The 24,183-nt window shown below is 36.0% G+C and overlaps 1 protein-coding gene across 2 annotated transcripts in view; it reads left to right on the forward strand.

Annotated features, from left to right (window-relative positions):
• Smarcad1 (SWI/SNF-related, matrix-associated actin-dependent regulator of chromatin, subfamily a, containing DEAD/H box 1) overlaps positions 1-22,479 on the forward strand; it is a 94,335-nt gene extending 71,856 nt beyond the window's left edge. For both annotated transcript variants that reach the window (XM_004640621.2, XM_004640624.1), the window contains 13 exons: positions 1,723-1,822; positions 2,931-2,990; positions 3,085-3,160; positions 7,256-7,391; positions 8,002-8,139; positions 9,340-9,435; positions 9,701-9,818; positions 10,020-10,141; positions 11,190-11,378; positions 12,987-13,105; positions 13,934-14,116; positions 15,793-15,902; positions 20,681-22,479. In XM_004640621.2, coding sequence (XP_004640678.1) covers positions 1,723-1,822; positions 2,931-2,990; positions 3,085-3,160; positions 7,256-7,391; positions 8,002-8,139; positions 9,340-9,435; positions 9,701-9,818; positions 10,020-10,141; positions 11,190-11,378; positions 12,987-13,105; positions 13,934-14,116; positions 15,793-15,902; positions 20,681-20,742 — 1,509 coding nt within the window. In that variant the 3' untranslated portion in view covers positions 20,743-22,479. The remainder of the gene's footprint in view (positions 1-1,722; positions 1,823-2,930; positions 2,991-3,084; positions 3,161-7,255; positions 7,392-8,001; positions 8,140-9,339; positions 9,436-9,700; positions 9,819-10,019; positions 10,142-11,189; positions 11,379-12,986; positions 13,106-13,933; positions 14,117-15,792; positions 15,903-20,680) is intronic.
• The last annotated feature ends 1,704 nt before the right edge of the window (positions 22,480-24,183 follow it).

Consider the following 24,183-nt stretch of genomic DNA (forward strand, 5'->3'; position numbering starts at 1 on the left):
TGTGAAATTATATTTGTCACCTGAGAAGTACTATTTTTCCCTTTGGCATTATTCGGAAATGCATCCAGGGTCTTTGCAGTGAGATACAACTCTAGTTATTTTAATTAATTAATGAGTTTTATTTTGGTCAGTGTCTTCCTGTGTCACTAAGTTGCCCAGACTGAGCCAAAAATTTGTACCTCCTGCCAAAGCCTCCTAAAATGCTAGGGCTGCCATCAGGGGTCACTAGGCCTGCCATAATACATTATTCTTAAGTTGGCTTAGTGAGCAGAGTGTTGATAACAAAACTAAAATGGATTGAGTATTGAAACAGCAGCAACTTATTTTTTCACAGTTCTAGATGCTGGAATTCCATGATTAGGGTGTACTACAAGGCCTCTCTTGGCTTGTGGACAGACATGTTTTTTTTGTGTTCTGATGTGTCATTTTCTGTATGTGCCCATTCCTGTTACTTCTGTTCTTACTAGGATACCAGTCATACTAGGTTAGCTACCCTTTACCTTAATTAGTTCCTCCTCAGTGGCCATTTTTCTAAACTTTAGTGCATTTTACACTGGGAAATTCGGTATGTATTGAGGGTTGGGACATACACGTTTCACTCAGTAGCAGGTAGGTCACAGCTTCCCTCATTTCAGAAGGTTCCTGATGTTCCTGTCCATCCATTACCACCGCTCTTTCTTTCATTTTCTTTGCTGTTCTGGGGATTGAACTTGGGACCTTGCACATGCCAGGCAGGGCTTATGCCATTGAGCTGTCTCCCCAGCCCTCCACCACTATTTCTGACACCTTTTGCCATGGGTTAATTTCTTCTAGTTGTACAGTATATGCAGTGCTTAGTATTTGTTTTTGGTTCACTTGATGTTATATATCACTGAGCCTCATTGTGCTTCTTTCTTACATTGGTAATTTTCTTTTTTATTACTGTGTAATGGAGTAGTCCGCACTATGAATATACCACAGTTTATTCTTATAGGCATCTGTTTATCTCTGGGTACTTACAGGTCATAATGTTCGATTCCCCCTGTGTGCATTAAATGTTTGTCATATATAAGCAGTAAGCAAAACTTTTTTCTATGCAAGAAAAAGTTCTTGTATAGTAATGTGTGCTGTATATGAACCACCAGTTTAGATCTATCAGTCTGCTCATTAAAGTAAGTTATAAGGACCAGCGAGATAGCTCAGCAGAATAAGCACCTGCTTAGGCAAGTGCAGGAGCCAGGGTTCTGTCCCAGGCATCACATGTCGTGCTGGTTCTACACCCAGATGCACTGAGCCAGTGACGGAGAGTGTGTGTTGTCACACATGCCTGTAATCCCAGCACGGGGGTGGGGGGGGAGGCTGAAAATAGGATTACTGTGAGTCCAGTCTGTGTAATGAGACCCTGTACCAAATCATAAATAAATAAAATAAGTTATAGCTTCATGTGGAGATTGTAATCCTTCTGTCATTAGAGAACTACAAAATTAGAATTTCTACGAAACTAATTACAGAAAATCAAAAATGAATATAGCACAAATAATTTTTTTCTTTCATAGTTTCAAAAATGATTTTTTTTCAATCTGATTTGTTTTTAATTAAGTATTATGGTCACATACAAATTTGTGCTCATGTTGTACCTTCCTCACTTTATTCCTTCTAATGAGCTGACAGGAAGCACCACTACCAATCACTCAAAAATGATTTTTAAATTTTATGTATTTTCTTTTGAACTTTTAATTTCAGGGCCTAGGCAAAACTATTCAAGCCATTGCATTCCTGGCATACCTCTATCAGGAGGGAAATAAAGGTCCTCACTTGATCGTTGTCCCAGCTTCAACTATAGGTTCGTAAAACTGAAAATAACTGTCTTTGACATCATGGTGAGGTGTATGTGTGCGTGTGCATATGAATTTTTGTGGTCCCTTTATTTTTTCTCTTTATATGTATGTATTTATGCTTGACTATATTGGCAGTCTTTCTCTCAGGAAATAAATATAATTCAGTGATTCAGATAACAGATCAAGAACCTGATAAGATCATTTATTTTGATTGCATACTACTTTTTAAAAATCATTTTCAAGAGTAAAAATAAGGGGCTGGCCAGATAACTCAGCAGACAAAAGCACCTGCTTCAGCAGAGCACAGCTGCCAGGGTTCAATCCCTGCTGGCCCTGCCTCAGGAGTGTGCTGAGACAGCAACTGAGACTGGGCGTGGTGGCACACACTTGTAATCCCAGTGCTTGGGAGGCTAAAAACAGGAGAATCACTACAAGTCTAATTTTTGTAGTGAGACCCTATAGACCCTGTACTAATTGCATACGAAAAAACAAAAAAAGAATAAAAGTATTTTTAACTTTACGCTTTATCAAAAAGTATATCAAAGGGCTGGCAAGATAGCTCAGTGGACTAAGCACCTGCTTAGGCAAGTGTAGGAACTGGGGTTCAGTCTCTGGTATCACGTGCCTCCCTAGCCCACCCTGGGGCTCCCTGAGCCGGCCACCAAGCCTGGGTGGGAGTGGTGACGCATGCCTGTAATCCCAGTGCTGGGGAGGCTGAAAACAGGATGATCACTACAAGTCTGAGCTACATAGTGAGACCCTGTACCAAATACATTTTTTTTTTTAAAAGAGTATGTCAAGTTGCTATACTACAATTTCCATTCTTTCACAGTTAATTTGATATAGAAGTTAGGCTAAGAAAAATATCTGCCTATGAATGTAAAAAGAAAAAAAAAATCTCTTGAAATAGACAGCTAATAGTTGTAACAGTTGGTCCTCTTCCCTTTGTCCTTCATTTTGATACTTACTCAGAACCTGAAGCTCACTTTAATCATAAGGAATCATATTTGAAGTGTCTGTTATAAAAGCAAAATCATTATGTAATTGGCAGTTTTTTGACTTTATGAACATACTCAATTGTAACAGATGCAAATAATCTCTTTTGTTTCATAGACAACTGGCTACGGGAAGTTAATTTATGGTGTCCTACTTTAAATGTGCTCTGTTACTATGGTAAGACTATGTCATTTTGATTTAAACTTTAGGACTTTTTAAAATTAAAGTATACAATTATTATAATCAATATGTGCATGTTTTTAACTTCTAGGTTCTCAAGAAGAACGTAAACAAATTAGATTTAACATTCATAATAAATATGAAGATTATAATGTAATTGTAACTACGTAAGTATTGGGAGTGGGTTTGTAGCCACTAAATTTAATATAAATATACACTATATACAAATAAACGTATATTTTTATATATTATATTAATATTTAGAAAAAAATTATGGTATGAATTGTATAATAAAAGTTTGTTAAGGGTAAAGCCTTATTTTGTTTACTGTAAGGCCAGTAGAGGGCATTGTTGCAGTATATCAGCTCAATTGTGGTTTGTTCACTTCAATGGTGCATGGTGTTGTAATAGGACTCATTCAGTTAAGCAGAAAGTATTTTGAGATACCCCACAAAAATGATTAATATTTCAAACTTGAAAATACATGTGTAAGAAATGTCAGTCTCTGAATGAACTATGTGAGTTAGAACAGAATAGGAGTGAGAAACAGAAGATTGTTAGCCTGGTTTTGGTAGTCAGTGGTTTGGTACAAGTATCTGTTGGACAAATTAAGACTCTTATGCAGGGTGATCAAAAATAATGTGAATGTTTAAATTAAAAACTGTATTTCACTCAAAGACACATTGCTCTTAGATTCCTTCAGACTACTCTATCTCACTTCAAATGTACTTTTCAAATGCACTTACCTGGCTTTTTTTGGCAGTGCATCTGTTGCTACGTAAAAAGCCCTTTTTTATCTAAACAGTTAATGTATTTTTACAGTAAATATACAGTCGTCTATGATAAAGGTCTGTTTAACTGTTAGTTATGACTTCTGTCTTTTGGCTTCTTTAAGAATTCCTCCTTGAAAGAAGTCATCCAAACTGTCATCTTAAAACACTCCATACTAGTCTTGAACAACTACTAACTTTTACTTCTTGGATTTATTCCATTTGTTCATGTTTTAAAACTAGACACATTTTGGCTCTGTTTTCTGCTTCTTAAAATGGAGTAAAGATACTGAACAATACAATAGTACTAGGTTATTAATGAATTATACTCAAGTTGATCTCTTCCCAATTATGTAGAAATTGTCTGATTCTAACATTTTTTCTGTTACGCATCAGAGTTTTCATAACTGGTTACATGTATGTCAATAATTATTATATACAAACACATTAGTGAAATATTTATTTAACTATTGACCATATCTAAGCTTTTCCTTTAGGAACTAGTTGCTGGAAATATATAAATAGAAATGATTCTTTAAAAAGTTTACATGTCAGTTTTTGTCCATTTAGTATGATGTTGGCTGTTGGTTTGTCATAGATGGCTTTTATCAGATTGATTTAAAGACCATGTATTTTGATTTTTTGTATAGTTCTTGTCATGAATGAGTGTTGAAACTTGTCAAAAAACTTTTTCTGCATTCAATCCCTGGTACCGCCCCAACAAAACCCAAAAAACAAACAAACAAAAAAAAACCCCACCTTTTTCTGTGTCTATTGAGATGATCATGTAATTTTTGTCTTTGGCTCTGTTGATATGGTATATTATGCTTATTGATTTTGTATGTTGAACCATCCCTGAATTACTGGGATGAATCCCACTTGGTAATGATGTGTAATCTTCTTGATGATTTGCTGCATTGTTTACTACTATCTTATTGAAGATTTTTACATCTGTGTTCATTGGGGAGATTGACTTATAGTTTTCTTATGTGGTTGGGTCTTTTTCTGGTTTTGGTATCAGGGTAATACTTGCCTTCAGGAATATTAAAGAAAATTACTGCCCTTTCAATTTCATTAGAGTTTGAGGAGTATTGGCATTAAATCTTCTCTAAAATTATAAGCTTTCACTGTAAAAGTAGGGATAAAAAAAATTAAACAACTACAAAAAAAAAAAAAAAACCCAACCAAAGATAGGAAAGGAAAAGGGTAAATCATCATTATCCACAAATGACATGATACTCTGCATAGAAGACCCCAAAAAGTCCACCAAAAACCTGGATTTAATAACCAAATTCCATTATGTAGCTGGATATAAAGTCAACACTCAAATTAGTAGCATTCCTATACACAAACAACAGTCTCAGCACACGCTTCATAATAGTATCCAAAAACTGAAATAGTTAGGAATCAATCTAACAAAGGAATTAAAAGATCTATACAATTAAAATTAGAGTATTCTACAAAAGATTAATTTAAGATAATTGAAAGATATCCCTTGCTCATAGATAGAACAAGCATAGTGAAAATGACCATACTCCCAAAACTGTTAAACAGATTTAACCCAGTCCCAATCAAAATACCATTAGTATACCTCACTGATGTAGAGAAGACATTCCTAAAATTTGTTTGGAGACAGAAGAGACCTAGAATAGCAAAGGCAATCCTGGGCAACAAAGACAAGGTAGGAGGCATACAACCCTGACTTGAAATTATACTACAAAGCTAACAACAGCAACAAAAAAACCCCAGATCTGAGGATCAGTGGAATAGATTAGAAGATGAAGACATGACTACCAAATACCCTCAGCTGTCTTATCTTTGACAAAATAACCAAACATGTTCATTGAAGAAAAGGTAGCCTCTTTAATAAGTGGTGCTGGAAAAACTGGCAGTCTACAAGATAAAGACTAAAACTAGAACTGTGCCTATTACTGTGGACTAGAATGAAATCAAAATGGATCAGAGCTCTAAATATTAAAACGGAAACACTAAGTGTTCTGGAAGAAAGGTTGAAATCTTGAAGACATAGATGTATGTGAACAGTTCATGAACAAGACCCAGACTACACAGGAAATACTTCAAAGAATCAAAAACTGGGAACTCATCTTACAAAAAACCTTTTGTACATCAAAAGAAATCACCAACAATAAGAAGACAACCCAGAGAATAGGCAACAATTTTTAGTCAATTGTCCCTCATATCTAGAACATATGAAGAATTCAGAGAAACCCCCAGGTCAAAAATAGGTATCTGAAATGAATATGCATTTCTCAGATAAAATACAGATGGCAAATAAATACATGAAAAAATGTTCAACATCATTGGTCATTGAAGAAATGCAAATTAAAACAGCACTGAGTTTCCATCTGACCCCAGAAAGAATGGCTGTCATCAAGAAATCAGTAACAGATGCTTGCAGGGATTTGGGGGAGGGGAGGAACCCTTCTCCACCATTGGTGGATATTCAGACTGATGTAACCACTGTGGAAATCGTAGAGATTCTTCAAAAAGCTAGGATAAGAGGACCCATTTGACCCAGCTATTCCCCTCTGGGTCTCTTCCTAGTATAATTAAAAATATCATACCTGGGCTGCCCAAATAGCTCAGCGGAATAAAGCAGCTGCAAGCAGGCACAGGGGCCTGGGGTTCAATCCCCCTGGCCTGCTCTACTGGCTCTGCCCCAGGGCACACTGAGACAGCAATTGAGATTGGGCGCGGTGATGCCCTCCTGTAATCCCAGCTCTTGGGAGGCTGTATAGAGTCACTACGAGAATCAGTCCGATCTAGTAGAGAGACCCTGAACATCCTATAGATCCTTCCCTAAAAAATACAAAAGAAAAAAAAAAAAAAAAGTACCAGAGTGATATATGCACACCCATGTTTACAGCAGCACAGTTTGTAATAGCTAAATCTTGGAAACAACCCAAATGCCAATCACCCAAGGCATGGAACAAAAAGTGTGGTCTTTCTATACAATGGAGTACTTCTCAGCCATAAAGAAAGGTAAACTTGAGACTTTTCTAGGTAAATGGGTGCAACTTCAGACCACACTAATAAGTGAAATAGACTTGCATGTATAAACATAATACTGTTTCCCTGGTGTAAGAAACTGAAAGAATAAGACTTAAAATGCACAGTCGTTACTGTGAAATGGGAAGAAATTGATTGAAAGGGAAAAGGACCTTAGGATGGCGAAAGGGTAAAAGTCAGAAAGGAAAAAGGAAAAAAATTCCAATTACACTATTAGTATCTCTCAGTTCATTGATAAGTTTTGTGATAATATCAATTAGAGAAATTTTAATGCCCATATCTTGTAGTCTAAATAACTACTTTAAACAGTATGCAGTGTTTTAACTCTTGTTACTCTGTTTTGTTATGTAACTTAGTTTTACTTTTTCGTAAAATAAAAAAATTAAAAATTTGCATGTCAGTAGGCTTTAAACTCGTAACAGGCATAATCTTCAGTGTAAACCTTTCTTCTCTTGATGACAGGTACAACTGTGCAATCAGCAGTTCTGATGACCGTAGTCTGTTTCGACGTTTGAAACTTAATTATGCAATTTTTGATGAGGGCCATATGCTAAAGAATATGGGCTCCATCCGCTACCAGCACCTTATGACTATTAATGTAAGAGAGTGTTTTGTAAAATGTTCTAAGTTTTGATAGTTTTACAGTATGTACTTTTTGACATACATAGTATTTTATAGCTAGTGTCTGCAGACTTTCTGTATAGTCAGATATTACTATTTTAAGCCTTGTAGATCCTGTCGCCTGTGTCACATACTATCTTAACAATGTTTTAAGTCAATCATTACACATAACTCATCAACCATGGACCCCAATTTACAACCCTGTGTTTTATGTAGTAGGTTATAAATTATTATATATTCCTTATCTTTTATCATCTTGTAAAAGTGATATAAAGATCTACATTACCTACTTATGAAGTAAGACCAATAATTTTAACATTCTTCCATAAATATGATAAATGATAATAGCACACACCAGATGTCTAAATCCCTACCCTATACTCCTAGTTTCTCTTCAGAGCGTATAAATCTTTTGCCTTTTTTAAAATTCTTAGCTTGTCACCACAGAATGTTAAATTATTAATAAAGTTTTTATTTTTTCTCCCCTCTTTATCCCTTATTCTGGGCTAAATAGGCAAAAAGAGAATGTCTTTAAAAACAACAGCAACAACAAAAACACCTAACGTAAGTGTTCTCTTTATTCACAGGCAAATAACCGATTACTCCTCACAGGAACACCTGTGCAGAATAATCTATTAGAACTTATGTCACTGTTGAATTTTGTTATGCCGCACATGTTTAGTAGCAGTACCAGTGAAATACGCAGAATGTTTTCGTCAAAGACAGTAAGCATATGTGCATGTTTTCTCCCAAACTTGTTACTTTGTGTTTTACCTAGGCTGTTTTTCTGTTTATCTTTGTTATTGTCATGGTGTACATATATGCTCTATGAAATACAAAGTTAGTTGAGGTTCCTATGTTTGCATCAGTACACAAATCAGTCAAAAAAAAAAAAAAATATATATATATATATATATATATATATATATGAACTCATTGTCTAAAATTTTGGATTTTTTTAATACCCTAATTTTATGAGGAATGACAATTTTAGATTGACAGATCTATGATATGTAAGGTAAGACTGGACAACAATAGTGTTTCAGAAAATACCTGTATATTTTCAAATAAAATTCATAAGCTTTTTTCAGTACAGAAATGCTTATATAGATTCTGACTCTGCCAGATCATCTTTTAAAAGAAATTTCCATAATATCATCCACCACATACTAACTAATAGCCCCCCTCCAAAAAATCCCAGGGCTCAAACCTGGAGAACAGTACCACTGAGCTGCATCCCGAGCAGTTTATTATTTTGAGACAGGATCTCATTAAATTGTTCAGAGCAACCTCAAACTCCTGATCCTTCTGCCAGTTTCTAGCTTGGTTGAGGTTAAAAGCAGGCCAGTTAAGTGCCTTTTTAATATTTCATGAATTCTGTCCACTTAATATCCAATGTTTGAAATCGGCAGATTTCATGAATAGAACTACAGTACTTTCCTAGTTCCCTAAGATACGGAGGACCTCCTCCATATCCTTGAGTAAAACTTTGCTTTTTAATTCTCCCATATAACAGTTTTTATTTTTGTTCTTGCAACCCAGTAGTTTTATCTAGGTACCATATCCTGTCTTAGTCTACATAGCTATGTCAGACAGCCCTAAGCTGCTTTTGGACACATGCACATAAACATTTTTGTTTCATGAGAGTTGCCTGATTTACCAGATGTTGACTGAATCAGTTAATTGGTTAATTCTGAGCACCAGTGCAGTGCAGTTCTGATTTGCTATCTAGGATAGTACATGTATAAGCCTGTGAAACCTCAGAGTACATAGATTACAGCCCAGAATTTGAACATGAGTTTCCATACACCATGAATTGCTTTTGTAAAAAATTGCCTAGATTCTGATGCACAAGATACTCGTGTTGTGTAGTATTGTTGTAACTTAAATAAATTATTTCTAAAACAATTTTTTATTTTGCTTAGAAACCAGCAGATGAGCAGAGTATATATGAAAAGGAGAGAATAGCACATGCAAAACAAATTATAAAGCCATTTATTCTCAGAAGAGTGAAAGAAGAGGTAACTACATGTTTTAGATCATGACAGCTTTTTGTTTTGTTTTTTTATATATTTGGTATAGGGTCTCACTACGCAGCTTGGACTCGTAGTGATCCTCCTTTCTCAGCCTCCCTAGCACTGGAATTACAGGTGTGCACTACCATGCTGGGTATCAGTGGTTGGCTCAGGGTGCCCAGGGGCGAGGCTGGTGCGGTCTGTGGTGCCTGTCATGACAGTTTTTTAAATTTGGTTTTCCTCTTTAGAATCTTACTTCTTTTTCCCTCAGGTTCTCAAGCAGCTGCCCCCCAAGAAAGATCAGATTGAGCTGTGTGCCATGTCAGAGAAGCAGGAACAGCTCTACTTGGGTCTTTTCAACAGACTGAAAAAGTCTATCAATAACCTAGGTAAAAACTGCTTTGCAGAGGTTTTTGTAAAAAATAATCCTGTACTAGGGTTGAATTTTTTTTTTTTTCATAGATTTGCTCATTTTAAAATAATAGTTGGAATGTGAAGTAGTTTTAGAACTTTAAGAAAAACATTTTAACTCATTGTTGCCACTTGTCACTTTGATAATTCTTTTTAAATGTATCTTCTTTCCATCACAGAAAAAAATACAGAAATGTGCAATGTCATGATGCAGTTGAGAAAAATGGCCAATCACCCTTTATTGCATCGGCAGTATTACACAGCTGAGAAACTCAAGGAAATGTCTCAACTCATGCTAAAGGTAAGAGTTAGCGCCCACTGCCTAGAAGGCTATAAGTTGGACTGCTGCACCCGTTGGGCATATTCATCCTTTCATCACATATTTAAGAACAATTAAAGAATGGGCTTGGAACCCAGGGTCACACTCGTATTAGGCAAGTACCATACCAATGAGCTTTATCTCCAGGCCCCAAAATAATTTTGAAGACAAAGTTCAAGGTAATTTAAATGACAGAAGAGCTAAACAGACTTACAAATTAAATCGGGTCAGTAATCTATGTCCTTGAACCATTGACTTTTTATATAATAAAGTTTCACAAGACCATGGTCAGTCCCTTTTTTATGTTGCCTCCACCTGCTCATTCACTGCTGGGACAGTCTCATGATGCATCTCACTGACAGACGTCAGTGGCTCTGACTTTATACAGAAAGTCTGCAGACACTAGCTATAAAATACTACATATGTCCAAAAGTACATACAGTAAAGAGCACTGTGGCTCTTTACATGAAAGGCTTCTTAATTCCTGAACTAGACTCCCGGAATGTATCCCATACAGTAAGTCCCCTTTCATTTCTTCTGTGTTGTACTTTACCTTCATAGTTTACGCTTGGTTCTTACTTCATTATCCTTTAGTACTTTATCATTATTTTGTATTACAGAATTTTTTGTTGTTGTTGTTCAATGCAGTGTTTTATTTTTTGCATTGTTTATTTTAAATTTTATAAAAATTTTAAACATGTAAAAGTTAAGAGAGATTACCTAATGGAAACTTCTGCCTATTTAACCTTTGTCCACTTTTGCATTCAGTAATGACACTGCTGTTTCTTCTCCACCCTGGCCTTTCCCCAGGACTATTTTGAACTAGATTGTAGACATCATTTCATCTGTAACTATTCATTACGGTAGCTCTGTAACATGAAGAATTCCTTCCTTTATTGTTCCTAAAGTATTACATTTGCTAAATCCATTTACACTAAAATGTGCATGAACTGGGTGTTTTTTCAGATGTGATTATTTGATTATATTATAAATTATCACTGTGGTATGCATTGTGTTTTGTATTAAAAAGGAACCTACACATTGTGAGGCTAACCCTGACCTAATCTTTGAAGACATGGAAGTTATGACAGACTTTGAACTACACGTACTTTGTAAACAGTACCGACATATTAATAACTTCCAGTTAGACATGGACTTGATTTTGGATTCTGGGAAATTCCGTGCTTTAGGATGCCTCTTGTCTGAATTGAAACAGAAGGTATTAAAAACTTACTTTCCTTAAACTTCTCAAAGCAATTCTGGCATTATTTGACACTCTTGAAGCTTTTATGTATGCTGGAACCTAGTATTTTGAATTTTTCTTAACATATTTGGGTGTATTTTCCTGATTACTTCTTATTCTCTTTGCAAAACTTGATAGAGAGCAGTAATGTGTGGAACACATCTGTGGTTTTTCTAAAATAACTTCAGGTGTCATTTTTTTTTCCATAATTTTATTGAGAAACAAATAGCAATGAGACAGTTTCAAACCAAATTGGTAGGACAGTTTCAATAATTAACACATTGCATACATTCTTCCTAGTGGTTAATTGCTGTACAAGATGCAGACATGATATCCTATTTACAAACACCATTAGAACAAATCACTCTATTCATTAAGAGAATGTAACTATATATCTATTGTAACCACTTTGAATACACAGATACAAATTGGACATTCATCTGTATCCCCTTTTTTTGTTAAGTTCCGTTATTTGAATATTATAGGTGTGTAAACTCAGCAAAATATTCTGAAAGAGTCCAGTAGTCCATAATGGTATTGGGTCTTCTGCTTCACTGGCAGTGTCAGAAATTGTTGATCTGAGTCCCCTACAGCTCAACATAACAGCATGGCTTTACTTCTTATACTTTGTTTTATACTTTTCTGCTGGATGATTAAGACCAAGGTAAAGCAGGACTTAAGTAACAAGAGTTGTAGCTTTTGGTTGTGATAAAGTCAGTGAAATCCCCTCAGGATTTATCCTGAAATCCTGTACTTCAGATTGTAGATTCTTTGTCAGTGTCAGTCATGTAGATGAGTCACGGCCATTGCTTGGCCAGTGTGCTCCCTGTGAAAGCCTGAGAGAATGTTTTCTCTCCATGTGACTCTCCTTAGGCACACTCTACATCATTGATCACTTTCCTTTTTGGCCCCATAATCTCCTTGATCAGAAAATTTGGGACACTACCGAGTTACATGACATTACAGTACAAGGTCTCATATGTCCTCAGTCTTAATTGACCTTGGAAGGCAAGGGCCAATATGTTGGCTTTTCTTGCCGCCCTCCTTTTTCTCTAATTTGGTCTGCAAACTTAGGTTGTTAACCCTCCAGAAGACAAGCTTATTGTTATTACCATACAACTTAGGCTGTTAAGCTTAACCTCACTATCTGTCTGCATATCAAACATCTTAGGCATAACATGGAACAGGTATTTTTAAAATCAGTATTTTAAAGATACTACTTTTTATTTAAGCAATACTGTAGTTTCTGTATTAAACTTAAATTTGTAAGATCAGCATCTAAATATTTATGGAGCTACTCATATGGGTGTCCTTTTTTGTTATGAAAATGAAATTGTCCTTAAAAACTGAGAGCTCTTATGTGTAAAAATTAAGGTAATCTATTCATATTAAACTAAAACAAGAAATTTATTGTTTTTTATATTTATATTTAAACACTTATTCATTAAATAACCTTTATCATAGAAAATTTTCTGCATAGTCAGTACCTTGATATAATACCCCCACTTGTTCAAATGTGTCAAGATTTGGTGTGGTGCAGTGTTTTGAGTATCCCATTTCTAATGCATGCATGTATTTTCACAGGGTGACAGAGTTGTATTATTCAGTCAGTTTACCATGATGTTGGATATTTTAGAGGTTCTCCTAAAACATCATCAGCATCGGTACCTCAGATTAGATGGAAAGACTCAAATTTCTGAAAGGTTGGTACATTTCTCATTCATTCAGAACATCATTCCTGTATCATTTAGTAAAATTTTAAATGTCTAGAGCATCTAGTAAGAGTCTGCTTTCACTCTTTTGTTTCGATATTGAAAATCATGCCTTAAAATGTCATACAGTTTCTTTTTAATTTTTCTTCTGAATTGCATACAAGTATATTTTAGAATAGGTTTGAGAATTGCATACAGTTTTTAGAGCATCTTCTCATTTTAAGATTGATTTTGTTTTTTAATTCTTAAAGGTTTTGTTTTGTACCAAGAATTGAACCTTGCACTTGGTAGGCAGGTGCTATGCCACTGAGCTATATCGCCAGCCCATGGATTTTTTTTTTTAAATGCTTTTTCTAGTGATATTAGTATCTTATTTATTTTTGTCATCCAGAGACATTTCTTCTTACTGTCGTAGACTCAAGGTGAACATCAGGCCAAAAGAGAACTCACTGATACAGTTTAACCTTGTAGTCATTGCTTCTTGAGACAGATTATCCACTGGTAGCAACTGACAGACTTCTGCGATTAAAATTGTATGAGTATTTAGATGAATTAATGTAATCATAGGACAAAATTAAATCTGAGTGGTTTAATTAAAGTAATAATTGGGAGAGTAATAGTTGAATTAAAGTAATAGTCAATTGGCAGTAATGAGGAGTTGGTAGGTGGAAGATTCTTCAGTAACACAGCTGCAGGCAGTTAAGAGTTTCACGAGCACTTTTGTACTCAGATCTCTTTTCCATGTGATACGATTATTTTCAATTTTAATTACATTATGTACCTTTTAGTGATATTTAACCTTGTATATTTATCTTACAGGATTCATCTAATTGATGAATTTAATACTGATATGGATATTTTTGTATTTCTGTTGTCAACAAAAGCTGGTGGATTAGGAATAAATCTAACTTCGGCAAATGTTGTTATACTTCATGATATTGATTGTAATCCTTACAATGACAAACAAGCAGAAGATAGATGCCATAGAGTAGGCCAGACTAAGTAAGTATTTTAGGTTGAACTTTACTTTTTATTATTAGTACTTATAGGGGGTTGGAACAGGGTCTTACTATATATTTAAGGTTAGCCTTGAATTCACTATGTATCCCAGGCTGGCCTCAAACTCCTGATAATCCTCCTGCCTTAGCCTTCCAAGTGTATGAGTATATGCCACCTCACCCAGCTCAAGTGAAATTTATTTTTAATCAGAAACTACATAGTTTGAATTAGTCTGAGTGGAGCAAGTGCTGAGCAGCGGTTCGGTGTTTGCGTCTTGAAAACCAGTAACACTTGCAGCATTGCTGACCAACTGACTGAAGAGCAGATTACAGAATTCAGAGAAGCTTTTTCACTATTAGAAAAGGATGGTGATTGAACTATAACAGCAAAGGAGTTGAGAACTATAATGAGGTCTCTGGGGCGGAATCCCACAGAAGCAGAGTTGCAGGACATGATTAATGAAGTAGGTGCGGACAGTAATGGTACAATTGACTTCACTGAATTTCTGACAATGATGGCAAGAAAAATGAAAGACACAGACAGTGGGGAAGAAATTAGAGAAACATTCCATGTATTTGATAAGGATGGCAATGATTATATTAGTTGCAGTAGAGCTTCACCATGTGAGGACAAACCTTGGAGAAAAGTTAACAGAGGAAGAGATTGATGTGATCAGGGAAGCAGATGGCCAAGTAAACTATGAAGAGTTTGTACAGATGATGACAGCAAAGTGAAGACCTTATACAGAATGTGTTAAATTTCTTGTACAAATTTGTTTATTTGCCTTTTCTTTGTTTGTAACATCTGTAAAAGGTTTCCCCCTACTGTCAAAAAAAATATGCATGTATAGTAATTAGGACTTCATTTCTCCATGTTTTCTTCCCTTATCTTACTGCCATTGTCCTGAAACTTTATTTTAGAAAATTGATCAAGTAACACGTTGCATGTGGCTTACTCTGGATATATCTAAGCCCTTCTGCACATCGAAGCTTAGATGGAGTTGGTCGAATGAGGGAACATTTGGGTCATGCCTTTTTAAAAGTAGTTTTCCTAGGAATTGTTAGCTTGTTCTTGTTGAAGTGTGGAGCTGTAACTCTGCGTGGCTACAGACAGTCAACAATAGGTAATGAAAAGTTGCAGTATTGCAAAACGGTTGTATTATCCAGGTACTCATACACTATTTTTTTGTACTGCTGGTCTTGTACCAGAAACATTTTCTTTTATTGTTACTTGCTTTTAAACTTTGTTTAGCCACTTTAAAAAAAATAAAAAAAAAAAAAAATCTGCTTATCGCACAATTTGCCTCACATCCATTCCAAGTTGTATATTTGTTTTCCAATAAAAAAAAAAAAAAAGAAGAAGAAAACTACATAGTTTAATTAGTAGCTCAGGCTGGCCTTGAACTTGGGTGCTTCTCCTGCCTCAATCTTCCAGGTGCTGAGACTGCAGATGTGTGCCACCTTACCTGACCTATCTATAATTTTTAAAGTATAAATGTTTTTCCTTTCAGATAAATAGGAAGGGATCTCTAAAAATTTTAACTGTTCAGGAAAATGTGAAAGACTTTAAATTTAAAGATATTTATCAAAGTGTTCAAATTACTCTTTAATCTTTTTAAGACACTTTACATGTATCAAGTAACTTTAGTAACCAAGGGACATTTCTTATATTTGTTTTAGAGAAGTACTAGTAATAAAATTAATAAGCCAAGGAACAATTGAAGAATCCATGCTAAAAATTAATCAACAGAAATTGAAACTAGAACAAGATATGACCACAGCAGATGAAGGTAAGCTGTGTAACCAGAAACCAGGATTTATTGAAATGTGAATCAGTCATTGCACGGAAAGAATAGGATAGCCTGAGTTCACTAGCGTACATGGTTTGGCAGGTGAAATAGAGGATGATGAACATGCTCGGGTCAGAAATGCAGTAGTAACTAAGCCCAGCTTGGTATAAACACTTGAGTTTTGGGAAATTTAGTCTCATCCAACCTTTATTGTATTTCTATCACGAAAGAACTGCAGAAATAAAATTATGTTTGGATATATAGTTTTATCCACAGCATCATAATTTACTTTTACATGAAAATATTTTGAACCTAAAGATTTGTAATATATGGCATAAAGTTGTCAGTGGCTTAGTTTTATCCAGAATCCCAACATTTATATTGATTTGTGTGACTAGTAAGTTTTATATAGAAAGAGAGCACTGAAGCAGGTATTTTTAAAATTTTAATAATTTCAGCTTTGCAGGTTGAAGAACTTGGGCCCTAGAAAGCACCCTCAAATAAATGATGCATGTCCACACCACCCTGTTCAAGACATACTTTTAGATTTTATAAATTTTAATGAAGCATTTTTTTAAAAAATAAAAATTCACAATACTTTAAAACTCAGAAGACATAAATGGGTCAAAAAAGAGCCTTGTTCCTGCTCCGTCACCTTGCTTCTCCTTAAAGGTGATGCTTGGTAGCCTACATGTGTGGGATGTGTGGTGTGTGTGTGTGTGTGTGTGTGTGTGTGTGTGTGTACACCGAAGTATTTAAAAACAGCAGAAAGAAATCAGTCCATGTGTTCTTAGCTTTGTGCGAGAAAGCATGCACTTTGCACCTTGCTTTTCTTTTTAAATAAAAAAGTTCAAGTGAAAATAGTGGTTTTCGCAATTCTAAAAAGTATTCCTAGTATTTTTTTTTTAACATTTTTTTAAATCTTTATTTATTTATTTAGTGTGTGTCTGTGAGGCCAGCTCAACCCACCAGGGGGCAGGGCTGGCTGGCATGTAGTGCTGGGGGATTGAACCGCAGTCCCTGTGCTTTGCTTAGCCTAGCTTGTTCTAAGTAGGTGCTTTAGACCACTGAGCCATCTCACCAGCCCAGTATTCCTAGTATTGGTGATGATTCATTTCATGTTTCTATTCAGTCTTTACTATTGCCCAGTAGTTTGTTAGGTGCTTTGTACTGTATAGAAGTGACTATGTTCTCATCTGTCTTCAGAAAGCAAGAAATATGTGATCAGATCAGTACCTGCAATTCTTGCTAGCATTTATTTCAAGGTGTTCTGGGAGCTTGGGGCATGGATACTAGAGGGAAGAACTTTGGGTAAGAATGGTTAGACTTTCAGGGTGAGGCTGTGCAGAAACAGCTGTCATTGCTGTGCTTTGTTAGGTTGGGATAACTTGGCAGTTTCAGATTATCCCACAAATCCAGCATAGCAAACGTGAGGCAGGCTCCATGTGGGCACTGTGTACTTCAGGCTAACTTGTTAGGGCAGCTTTTAGCAGTTCAATAGAGCAAGTTCTCCTTTTAGTTGTGCCAGCAAACACCTAGATGTATGGATTTTACCCTAAATAGAAAGATAATTATTCTGGCACTCTGCTTCTGGCTATCTTTCCCTGGGCTGACCTGCTTCCCTAGAGGTAAAGTGACCTCCAGTCTTGCAAAGTGAGGATGCAGGTGAGGTGGAGCTGGAGGAAGATGTTCCCTTATTCAAACAGCACTTCCTAGTCATCCTTGTGGCCTCCTTGCTCTCTGCTACCCCTCATCTACTGTGCCTCAGATTCTAATTCTGATTCCGATTCTCTGTGGACTGAACTTTGTGTTGTCCATCTGGGGTGGGATGGCTCTGAGATGGATGGCTTTCAGTATCTTGCCCAACCTGGCAGGACCCCCCCCCCCCCCCCCCGCACACGTATACACATTGGCATCTGTGTTTCCTGTCTCTTTCGCTCCTTCTGGCCATGAAGTGGCCTTGCCTTTTGCACCTGTGGGGACCTAGTGTTTGACTGTCTCTGTTCTACTTAGCTTTCCATCTTCCCAACTTTGTTGGCAGCGTGTTTTCTCTGCTTTTTCCGATTCTTGTTTCATTCTTCCCAACACTTTTTCTTGGCATGGTACATTAATGGTATTTCAGATGCAAGGATGGTGTGTATTTATAATTATTTTATATCATAATTTTTGTAAACATTTTGTGTTTATATAAAATTGATCAGTCTAAAAGTTTGCCTGTTTTGTCTTCAAATGTCTGTAAAATGGTAACTTATTTTAGCTGTCCTTAGCCATCCTTACAGCATTCACTTATGGAGACTCCTCCCCCACACTTCTCTTTGCTACTTCCTCCTTTGTCTTGTTAAGGCTATTGATATGTTTTTTGCCAGTGTGTGTTTTATTTGGAAGATGTAAGAATACAGTCTCATCTTTCATTTACTCTTAGCCCTAATTTTCAGTGGTGCCTTTGGTTTCACAGTTGTGACACTTGAGTTAGTGAGAGCATATATCTGCCTTGTCCCACTCTCACAGCAAGTTCTTTTCCTCTGTAAACAAGGGGCATACTCATAAGGGAGTGTGCAAATACCTTCTGCTAACAGTGCCCTCTCCATGAAACCAAACCTCTTCATCAAAGGCCATGCTGTATATACCTGTTCGATTTTTTGCTTCTAGAGTTTGCCTTAGCCTTAATGGTGCTCCAAGTGTGTAGTCCTACGTTAGCATCATCCTTAGGAAATGGTCAGTTGAAAATGCAGATTCTCCAAGTTCCTCATTCACTCAGAGACTCAGAGACTAGATCTCAGTAGTCTGGTTTGAGAAGGTTTCCAGGACTGAGGAAATGGCTCAGCAGACTGAGTTCCTGCCTGGCAAGCACAGGGACCTGGGTTCAGTCCCTGATAACACATGCTGTGCCAACCATAGAACCCTGGGCACACTGTGCTGGCCACTGAAACCAGGTATGGTGGCGCACACCTGTAATCCCAACACTCAGGAGGATGAGACAGGAGGATCGCTATGAGTCCAAGCTATGTAGCAAGACCCTGTACCAAATAAATAAATAATAGATTTTTTTTAATATTAATCAAAATAAAAAAGAAGCCTTCCAGGCCATTGCACTTAAAAATAAAGATTATGAGGTGTATTTTTTTAAGGAGTAATTTAATTGTATTATTAAGTGTTCTTTTAACATGGAATTTTTTTTGTAAGAAATATTGAAATGGTACAGTAAATGTAAATGAAAGCATGGTGCTTTAACAGTTGTAATATATGCAGTGTGTCATCTGCCTTCTCTTTTTTATTTTGTATTTTAGGGAAGGGTCTACAGGGTGTTCAGGATCTCACTACTAGATTGCACTCGTAGTGATCCGCCTGTTTACAGCCTCCCAAGAGCTGGGATTACAGGCACACACCACCTCTCCCAGTCCCAGTTGCCATCTCAGTGTGCCCTGGGGGTGGGGCCCGGCCCCTCAGCTGTGCTATTTGGCCAGCCCTTCTATCTTTTGAATTATTAGTGTCAGTTGTAAAGATTACAGTGCATTTTAAAAATTTCCTCTTAAGTTGCTTGCCACCATTCCTTTTTTTCTTCGTTCGTTCGTTCGTTCATTTTCTTTCTCCTTTTATTTTCTCTTCCTTCCTTTTTTTTTTTTTTTCCTTCAGTACCGGGGATTGAATTCAGGACCTTGAGCTTATCAAACAGGCTCTAATACCTTTTTTCAGTGCAAGAAAATCAATAGTAATCTCCAGATGTATTTTCTTCATATCCAGATTTCTCCCTATTATCCTTTTAAGTCTTTCATAGTATTTCTGAAACTACAACCCAAAGTTCATACTTTGCATATCACTATATTGCATCTTTAGTATCTTTTAAGTTTAGTAGAAACTCTTTCCCAGCATGAAAGTACTCTTGTTAATTTAGATTGTAACTAACTGGGGCATGCATTTGGCTCCATTTTAGCCCCATCTAATTTATAAAATTACAGCTTAAATGTGTAAAACAGAACAGCTAAGTGTTTGTGAATTGGCAGTTGCTGCATTGTCAGTAACTGGCAAGTTAATAACTCAGTTCATCAGAAATGTCCTGAGTGCTTGATTGAATTAATTAGGGAGGTGTGAATTCTAAGTTATTTGTTCCTGTAAATGGCCAAACACTAAGGTCTCATTTCATTAACATATAGGGCAGCCATTGGCTGAAAGAAGGTAATTCTGTTCATTAATAATCCTCACCTGGTAAATTGTGTTCAGAATTTTATGTGGTCTGAGTCAAATAGTGTAGTGTACTATCCATATTTACACTTTACCTTTTTTTTTTTTTTTTGTACCAGAAATCAAACTCAGGACTTTGTGATTGCCAGGCAGGTGCTGTGCCACTGAGCTGTATTACCAGTCTCCTTAGAACTTTAACCTTTTTTATATTAAAAAAAAAAAAAACAACAACTATGAACTAAATTTTGGTTCAGCTGAGACTTAAGGGTTTTGTCTTCCCCCATTGATTGTAACATAAATGTTTTTCTTGTATTTAGCAAATGTGAAAAGTATCACTCACTATTTAAGTTCAGTACACTCCAAATGTCCTGTGTCTCTGATCAAATCAAAATCCTAATCCTGTGTGATGGTGTTGGTAGTGTGTACAGAAGAACTAGTCCTAGTTAAAATCACAGGTTTATGGAAGGTTTCTAGTGGGATAATAAAGTGAATTGGACCTTGAAAAATGAACAGGAATTCACTAAGAAAAGGAGAAACATGGAGAAAATCTATTTCATGAGATTTCTACCAAGCTTTTAATGCCACTTTCTGATCTGCAGGTGATGAAGGGACTATGCCAGCAGATATAGCCACGTTACTAAAGACATCAATGGGCCTGTAAGATGAGAATTTTCAGTTCCTGTTTGACAAGGAAATAGCAACTTGGTGCACTCAAGGACATTCACGTTATGATGACCATGGGGTTTATGAACATTTGTAACTTTTTATAATTTACATATTGCGTTTCTCATAGTATGGACAACTTTTTGCCACTAACTGAACTCTCCAGATGCTCACATGAATTTCATAAGCCACAAATAAGTAGTCCTGAAGACATTGAATAATCATTTTACAAAGCAGTTTTCTGAATGGGGATTAGTTGGTGATTGTTTGTAACAAATATGCTAATGCTTTAGAAATGTCAGTATTTTTGTAATTATTTCTACCTCCAAATATATATATTGTCTTTCACTGGATAATGTGTGTAGATTTTTACATGTGCCTTATTTGACGATGCTTATGTCTTGTTTTGGCCTGTCTAATTTGAAGTTCTTTTTTCCTAAGTTTGTTTAAAAAGTGCAGCTGGATAGGTTTGGATAGGTTTCTAGCCTCATTTTGTTGCTATTTGAAGCAGATGTTCACCAATGTCAACAAGAACTCATCCTGAATCTAAAGGTGGCATTCCATATACTGACATCCCCAGGTCCTCTCCGCACTTCTGTTCAAACACGTTTGTTTGGCTAGGCACTAAGTTGTTTTCCAGTGAGTAGTAACTAGAGAAGTCCTTATCTTGCTCCATGGATTCCTTCTGTTTGCTTCCCTACTGCACTGTCTGGTGTGCTTGTTCATTCTGCCTACCCTTGTGCATGTTTTCATTGATTTCCTTCTTCTGGCTTTTGCTTCTCTTGAAACATGCCCAGTCACTCCTGCTCCAGCTCTCTTCCTCGAATAATTTCTTCTTGCCATGCCCCTACACATCAGCAAAATATTGGTGATACTTTTCTAGTTTGTCAGAACAGGTTAACTTAAAGCTGTTTGACTTGAGAGTAGACTGGATGTGACTTCACATTATGGCATCTTGAGGTACTACATGGAAATAGGTCTTTGACTGTAAGCGCTTATCAGAAAATACAATTTACCAGTTTCCAGAATTTCCAATTCAAGATGCCTGAAGAGAGAGCCATTGTTCAATTCCATTTCAGTGTGGGTGACAAAGTAAAATTTAGAAGTAAAGTCGTCTGGTTTCTATTTAATTCTTTATTATATTTTCCTTTAAATTTTTGCCTGTCAGTCTATTTTGCTGTTTTTATTATACATCAGTTTCTTTGTATAACATGTGAGTTTCATGTGCTTTGTTTTTATTATGTAAATATCATTATAAATAAACTTATTTATAAATCAAAGATTTGGTAATTATTGGAGATCATACTTTTCAAGATGTTTAACCTGCTATGATACTACATAAGTAAACCATCTGGATTTAGAAGGCAAGTAAAACTTTTAGAGTGAGTCTTTAGATACCATCGGCTCAGAAAACTTACAGTTCAGTAGACCTACTGACAGTATATTGAATATACTGAATATATTTTAGCATTGAAAGCAAAAATAATTTTCAAAATGTTAATACTACCTCCTTCTATATCACAGTACCCAAATCATTTAGTCAAATTGTTGGGAATATTACCTTTTAAAGTCTTACAATGGATTTTTTCTTAACTTTTCTGTGTCTATGTATCCTCAATGATAGATTGTTTTTTTACTATTGTTGTTATTGTTATATTTTATCTCTAATGTAGCTAGGTTCTTCCTGTGATGCTCTATTATGTGTTGCTTTTAATAAAAATATTTGAGATCATAAGTTGTATTTTTATACCCTGCTTTAATACTTTCTAAACCTTCTTCTTACCTTTAAATACATATTCAGCACCAGTGAGATCATCTCACATTCTTAGTATTGTCTTTTTCAGTAAATTGTGATTCATTACTTAGAATGTTTTCTCATTTGGCCCTTCATCGGGCTGTTGTCAGTAAACAGTGATTATCCCTAAAAAGCAAATGAAGGCAGAGTTGTTACAGTAATAAGCTACTAAAGTAACATAGTCACCCTTGGATTGGAAGTGTGTCATATGTTTTCATACCCATTCAGGGCTCCATCTCTATCACAGTACTTCATGATAGGATTGTCACTTTATGCCAGTGGTTATTTATATTAAAATGTACTGCTGGGAATATCCATTTGGTGTTACTATTGTATACAGTATAGAGAAGTATTCCATGCTTTGGTTGCCTGTTGTACAACTGTCCATAAAATCAAAGAATTATTTTTTTAATTTTTTTTATTTTATTGAGAAATATGAATGAGGCAGTTTCAAAGCTGAATAATAGGACAGTTTTGATAATTAATACATTGCACATTGTTATCTTCTTAGTGGTTATCCATAGTACAAGAAGCAGACAGGACATCCTGTCCAAACACTATTAGTACACCTCTTATTGAATTAAGCGAAAGTAGCTGTTGTATATCCTATTTTGTATATATAAACACAAAATGATCTTTCCTTTGTATCCCTTTTTTTTGTTTAGTCCTGTCAGAGGTGAATATTCTATTGGCATCTAAATACTATAGGTGTTTGATTTCAGCTAAACAATCCAACACTGTCTAGCAGTCTATAATGTTAGTGGGCTATCCTCAGAAGTTGCTGACTTGAGCCTTTTACAGCTCATTGTATTAATGTGGCTTTACTTTATATGCCTCATTTTTATACTTTTATTCTGGGTGGTTAAGACCAAGATAAAGCAAGACCTATATAGCAAGAAATGTAACTTTTGTATCTGATATGGTCAGTCAAGTACCCTCAGGATTTATGCTGTAACCCTGTACTGCACTTTGTAGAACCTTTGTCAGTGTCAGCCAAGAGGATGAATCACGGCCATTGCTTGACCAATTTGCTCTCTGTCAAAGCCTGAGAGAATGTTTTTTCTCTCCATGTGACTCTTCCCAGGCACACTATACATCATCAATCACATTCCTTTGTGGTTCCATGATCAAAGCATTATTTTAATGCTTCCCAGATTTTTTTCCTGATTATATATATATATTATATATATACTAAATACATACATACATATATATGTATGTATTTAGTACAGGGTCTCAGTACACAGATCAGACTCAGTGGTTCTCCTGTTTTCAGCCTCACAAGTGCTGGGATTATAGGTGCACACCACCATGCCCAGTCTGAATCAACTGTCGCAGTGCACCCCAGGGAGCAGGGCCTGCGTGGCACACCAGTGATCAAACCCTAGCCTGTTGCGCTTTGCCTAAGCAGGCACTTTAGTCTGCTGAGCTATGTGGACAGCCCCCGATTATAAATTTCTAAACTACTCTTAATTCTCCTTTCCTCCATCTTTTACTGTAAGGAGATACTTACTTGAGTCCAAGAGGGAATATGTTGCTAACCTAAGAATTACAATTATGTTAAATATTTTCTTACAGAACTGCCATGGTTGTATTTTATATTTGAATTGTAAATCATGTGTACATTTAATTTTCATAATTTTG

The sequence above is a fragment of the Octodon degus genome, unplaced genomic scaffold (genome assembly GCF_000260255.1).
Source record: "Octodon degus isolate 3935 unplaced genomic scaffold, OctDeg1.0 scaffold00125, whole genome shotgun sequence".
NCBI lineage: Eukaryota > Metazoa > Chordata > Mammalia > Rodentia > Octodontidae > Octodon > Octodon degus.